The 6,073-nt window shown below is 38.1% G+C and overlaps 1 protein-coding gene across 3 annotated transcripts in view; it reads right to left on the reverse strand.

The window, feature by feature from the left end:
* LOC106952679 (androgen-dependent TFPI-regulating protein) overlaps positions 1-5,575 on the reverse strand; it is a 9,728-nt gene extending 4,153 nt beyond the window's left edge. Inside the window, exons 1-4 of one of the 3 annotated variants that reach the window (XM_015040953.1) lie at positions 4,970-5,575; positions 4,765-4,890; positions 2,965-3,066; positions 2,760-2,875 (exon numbers count right to left, since the gene is read on the reverse strand). In XM_015040953.1, the coding sequence (XP_014896439.1) occupies positions 2,760-2,875; positions 2,965-3,066; positions 4,765-4,890; positions 4,970-5,122 (497 nt within the window). In that variant the 5' untranslated portion in view covers positions 5,123-5,575. The remainder of the gene's footprint in view (positions 1-2,759; positions 2,876-2,964; positions 3,067-4,764; positions 4,891-4,969) is intronic. The other 2 variants (XM_015040952.1, XM_015040951.1) reach the window with 2 other exon arrangements.
* Between the last annotated feature and the right edge of the window lie 498 nt (positions 5,576-6,073).

Genomic DNA, 6,073 nt, shown 5'->3' on the forward strand with positions numbered 1-6,073 from the left:
CTGTTCTTCATCTATTTTCTTCCCACTGGAGGTTTTTAATAAAATGTTGGATGACTTGGAGTCAGACATGTTTGGCTCGACTTTCAGGGCTGAATTTCAGAAATCTGTCAGTTTGAAAGTAAGTGTTGTTATGTCTACTGGTAATATTGTAAATTTTGTGCTGCTGGACGCTCTTGTAAAAGAGATTTTTAATCTCACTGAGGGTTTTTCTTGGTTAATTAAAGGAAAATAAACACCTTTTTGCATGTATTTGATCTGCTGCATAAACAGAATAAGTAGAACTCAGCAAACTGCAATAAGATAGAAACAGAAAATGCAAATGAAATGAAAGTGTTTGCTGCTCCCCTATGGTTTATCGGTAGCGTTCTGCTTGGCAGGTATTTGCCTCTTAGAAAGCTCAGATTTGCAGTGTGTGAAGCTGTTAAGTTGTGATTAATTACCTGATTAAATTACAAGCAAACTCAGTTAACTTGCAATTGCACACCACACTGTTTTCATTTGTAATGAAAATCCTAGCAATGCAGTGCTTTGTGTTTCTCTACCACATAAAATTCAAGCGAAATATAGTGTGATTATAACACAACTGAATGTGAATACCTTTGGGAGGTACAGTACAAGTAGTGCAGCATTTTACTGAACAACCTGCAGGTTAGTTTTCCTTTTGAAATTTCTGATAGTTCAGGTTTGACTTTTGCTTGTCGTTGTTGGGTTGAATCAACCCAACAATTCAGCCTTCCAGTGTGAACTTTGACCTGTAAAGGGTCACTCCAAAGTGACCCTTTACTTCCTTTTTTCCCTTTAACACCTGAACCAAAGTACACAGCATCCATGTTACACACAGTATAATCAACACAGCTACAGTTTGTTGGAGCAAATTATAAATGAGACCAGCACTAACTGGGATAAATGAACATTTACAGCTTTTAGTGTTAAATTTATGGCGATGATTGGTAATAAAACTCTGAACCTGTTTTATTCAGTGAAATGATAATTTGTTGAAATGTGGGTGTGAAAATAAACAGCTATGAGAAAGTAATAATGTCTTGAGTGATAGCTTTTTGACATTTCAAGAAGAGCAACTTCTAGAAAATCTTAAGATCCATTTTTCATTGGCTGTCTAATATGGCATATCACTCATATCACCAAAGTCCTCCTCTGATTGGTTGTACCTTGTGATAACTCCTCACCTGGAGTTCAGTCTGTGGATTCTGAATGAACATTAGAAAACATTGACAAGGAGAGTAGACGCTGACAAACCTTTTAAGATCTGATCGTAATAAATGTTTTCTTGCATCATATTTGACATCAGTGTGTCTATTCAACAGAAATAACTCTAGTTGAAAAGCAAGAGGCAGCATCACACAACGCAGAAGAAGAGCGTAGCAGCAAGATGGCGGATGCCCAGTTTGACCTTGTTCTTCCTGTGGAAACATGCAAAACTGGTTCAGAATCACATTCAGGAACCGGAACAGGTTCCGGCCCGGCGCATTTTCAGGTTGCAAAATTACACAAAAATCCAGTTTTTTCGCATAGCGATCAGAGTCAGTGTCTCTTACCAATTTACTTCAACCATATTTCCCTTCCTATTAGAATTCTGGTTTAGCTAAGAAATTTTACTGCAAGTTGGATCTGTGAGTCTTAGGCGCATGTTTCTGAGGGAGAGTTTTATGCTGAGCGTAAGAGAAAAAGGCAAAGTATGAATGTCAAACAGAGCTACAGATCGTCCAAGCTACAGACCCAAATATGGGATGTGTGTTTCTACGGAGCAGACTGTGCTAATGCATGGCTTGAGCTGTATGCCCATAAAAAGAATTGTCTTTCATAAGTTGCTGACGACTGTTTTTGCATTTCGACCTTCTGATCCTCCCTGGATCTCACACAGATCCGTAAGCTGCTGGTTTGAAATAAACTCTCCCTTTGTCCATGTGAACACAGCCCAAGAAAATAACTTTATTTTATTTCATTTCTGCCGTTCTGGCTGACTTTTGTTTAACTATTTAAGTCTTTTCCGTACAATATTAGAAATACTTTAAAATATGCAAATAAACATATTATTCAATTTCTTTTTAAAGTGCAGTAACAGCAATCCGTCAGTGAACGCTTCATTATTTGAAACAGGATTTTAACATCAACAAGTGAAACGCTCAGCATTTTCTGCTTGACTTAGCATCAGCTCAGTGTTCGGCTGATCTGGTGATTATTTTTGGGATTTAATGATTAATAACTGCATAGAAAAAGATGCTTAATATATTGCTTTTCTCCAGAATTTGAACCAGGTGAAGCTAAGCTACCACTTGAGGAACATTTTTACAAACAGAAGGTTTTTACTTCTTATTGTAAAATGTATATATTTTTGTGCAGTTTTGGTTTACTTGCATATTTTATTATGTTGTTCTTTCAGCAAATTAACCTTTTATGAGTCTTTATACTCATTAGTAAATTAGTAATTTAGCAAACAGTTATTTCAACAGTCAATTCATTATGATTAATCTGATTGATTGTTTCAGCCTCAGCTTTTTGCGCAGTTACTGATTAGTTTTCAGATATTAATGAATAACATTTATTGGTTTATGTTGAAGTGCTGAGTTTTGACTTGACTTTCCTCCAAGATAAAGAGCAGAAAACGGGAGGAAAAAACCCAAACAGCTGGGAAAAAACCAAACTGTGTAGCACAGTGACGCCCAGTTTCACACTCAGCCGAACCGGTTTCACTCCGGAACTCTGGATGTGTTTACAGTAACAGCTGATTCAGCACTCACCAGGATAAATAAGCCACGCCCACGACTGACAGCGCTGCCAGCGCGTGCCTCATCTGCGGGTATGTGTGAGGCTGCACCAGCACTTCTCCGAGCAAAACAGGAAGGACCAACGTGTGCTGTGGAAACACCGGAGCAGAGGCACAGTGAGCACAGCGAGTTTAGGTTAGGAAAACCAGAAAGGAGGGAAATAAAGCAGAACAGATACCATGGCGTGGTTTATCCAGGGAGGGAAGAAGGCATCGATGTTTGCCGGATAGACTAACTCTCTGTCATAGGCAAAGATTGTCCAGAAGAGCACAACCACGAACTACAGGATTCAGAGGCCACAGTTAGAGCAGAGAACTACTTTTTAAACATGTTTTATTATTTTATAGTAGTAGAACACAGTAAAACACTTTTTCTTGGTATGATTTTAACTTATGGAGTTTACATTTTCTCCCTGGGTTCATCAGTTTATCCAAATTGCTAATATAAATACTTTTTTAAATTTAAACAAACTATTTCAGATGAGTATTAAATTAGGACACCCCCATATTTAATCCAAATCAAATTGACACAGAGGTATAAAACATCAGTTAACAGTTAGCTGTCTGTGATTCTGAAATGAAACAGAAGATTGTGCTGAGATCCAAGCGGCTGGATGAAACCTTCAGTAAGAAGATTGCAGCAGTTTAAGTCTGGTTAGATTTAAAGAGCTTAAAGTTAACCTTTAAAGGCCAACATGCCCAGATCTGGTTGGCATGCAAACGTTCATCCTGAAGACAGACTGCAAGATGCAAACCACAAAACATCAGCAGCAGGCTGATGTTGTACTTTTGACTGGAGGTTCAACTTTTTAATGAGTAGTAGGAAGAGAAAACTTTTGCTTTCTGAAAAGAACTTAAAGGCCTGACTCAATACTGTCAGAGAAAACAGACAATGTTCAAACTTCTGGAAGGAAATGTTCCTTCCAGAAGGAAGGACCACTGAATGATTTCATCTAAACTGAAATCATTCAGTTTAGATGAATCTAAAACTGAATCAACTGGACATAAGAACCAGAGAACAGGCAGGAAAATCCTCTCACACCAAGAGTGAAGCACAGAGCAGCTGCGTATCAGATTATGTTTCAGGAATATTTGAGACTATGTTACTGGCCCAAAAACGTTAAAATGTAGCATGAAATATATTTATAAACAAACAATTTCAGGTGAGAACTCACATTTATTTCCACTCAAAATGAGACAAAAGTGTAAAACATTTTGGTCTTATACTCAACTGAACTGTCTGAGGATAAAAATATGGGAAGTTATGAGTCATTAACTTCTTGACTTTATATACAGTAGAGTAGGGGTGTCCAAAGTGCCGGCCTGGGGCCATTTCTGGCCCGCCGAAGTATTTTGTGCAGCCCGTCAACCTCAAATATAGAATATGGAGCAAATAGTAGCAGAAGTGGTTGATACAGATGGACTTTTTTTATTTTATCACAGATTAACAAAATCTTAAAATAAAAAAAATTGGCACAAAATTCTTTCCTTTTTAAAGTTTTTCCATTAATTTTAATTTTGGAGTAAATAGAACCACAAATATTGAGCTACTTTTACTCAAAAGTAAATCTTCCAGCCCTCCTCCCCCCAACCTCTAAAGAAAACAATCAACCCTAAAAATTTTGAAATTGAGATGCTAAAATATAATAATGTAATAATTCAAGAAATTTTTTACAATGCATACAAAATGATACAGTACAATTTTTACTTTTTGATTGTGAAAAACTAGATTTTTTTTTACTTTCAACTTGGCAAAAAGTTTGTACACCGTTGCTATTATTAGAGGATGGTGTGAGGCAACGTTTCCTCTGCTAGAAAATGTTTTTAATGTTTAAATACAGTCTCTTTGTTTTCCAGAGATCAATACACGAGATTAGACCTTAAATGCAAATATTAATAAAGAACTGCCTTTTTTTTAAATTATAAGATCGTTTTGTAAATAAATAAGAAAGCTGAATTTACTGGCAGGATTTTCTCACCGTCCCAACAGGGAAGGCAAAGACGGAGAACAGGAGGTCTTTCCATCTGTTCAGCAGGCTCTCTGCCTTCTCCCCTGGTTGGAGATCGTTCACTGCTGCCAGGCCGAAGAACGTCATTTGCAATAACTGAGAAAACACCAGCAAAATTATTCAGTTTCACCTGCACAACATATTCACCACAGTCATCACCGCTAAACGTGCTCACCAGGTTCAGAAAGGTGAGGTACTTCCATGGTCCCCCATAGACGAAGATCCCTGCAGGTAGCTCCTCTCCATCCTTTGCTGCCAGGTAATTCACAATGAAAGTGTACCAGCTGAACGCTGAGATGTGGAACGCTGCCCTCAGGGTGGAAGGCATTTTTAAAGCTTATGTTGAACAAAAATAAATTATTAGAAACTCAGGAGAACTAATCTAAACGAGCTCAAGTATTCCCTTCAGATGTGAGTATTTCAGGCAGAGAAGGTCTTTATAGATTAGTGTGATTCAGTCCAAGCTTATTAAGATGCTGGTGAGACGCAAAGCGACATTTTTAGACAAGAGGCTCTCTGTTTGTTATGATACGTAACATTTCTTCTTTCACAATCAACCCTGTGACTGAACGGTGAATTTATTCACTGTGGGAGCCTGTTAATCTGTTTCACAAGAGAAGAACTAAAAGTACAGCAAGTCCCATTTCGCTGCTCTAAGTGTTTCAAAACCAGCATTTGGTGTCATTACAGGGGAGCTGAACTGTCTGAACTCAAGTCTGTAGAGCTTAATATCGAACCTTTAACAGCAAATGAACGACAGTCAGAAAGAAACAATAAAGTCGACATGCCTGGTTATAGTGTCAAATTTTAAAAATCAACAAATAATCCTGCAAAGTTATAATTATTCTACACAAAGCTACATGAAAAATGCAGAAAAACAAATGTACTCTTTTTACATTTTGTCAAATTATATATATATACAATTACGATTATGACTCAATGCCACACACCTGGATCATTGAATGCTTAGAGATGTACAACATCAATAGGACTCTAAGAGCCTCTAAGAGCCTTCAATGCAAACTCGATGGGGCTGTGGAAAACCACCCTTGAAGCCAACCGCAAACCACTTGCACAAGTGTCCATCAAATGTGGCATATACCAAGGAGATGCTCTGTCCCCACTGCTGTTCTGCATAGGCCTGAACCCCCTCAGCCAAATCATCAACAAGACTGGCTACGGATACCGACTCAAGAATGGGGCCACAATCAGTCACCTCCTCTACATGGATGACATCAAGCTGTACGCCAAGAGCGAGCGAGACATCGACTCACTGATC

Source organism: Poecilia latipinna, unplaced genomic scaffold (assembly GCF_001443285.1).
Source record: "Poecilia latipinna isolate Pla-1442-1.1 unplaced genomic scaffold, P_latipinna-1.0 Scaffold534, whole genome shotgun sequence".
In the NCBI taxonomy this organism is placed as follows: Eukaryota; Metazoa; Chordata; class Actinopteri; order Cyprinodontiformes; family Poeciliidae; genus Poecilia; species Poecilia latipinna.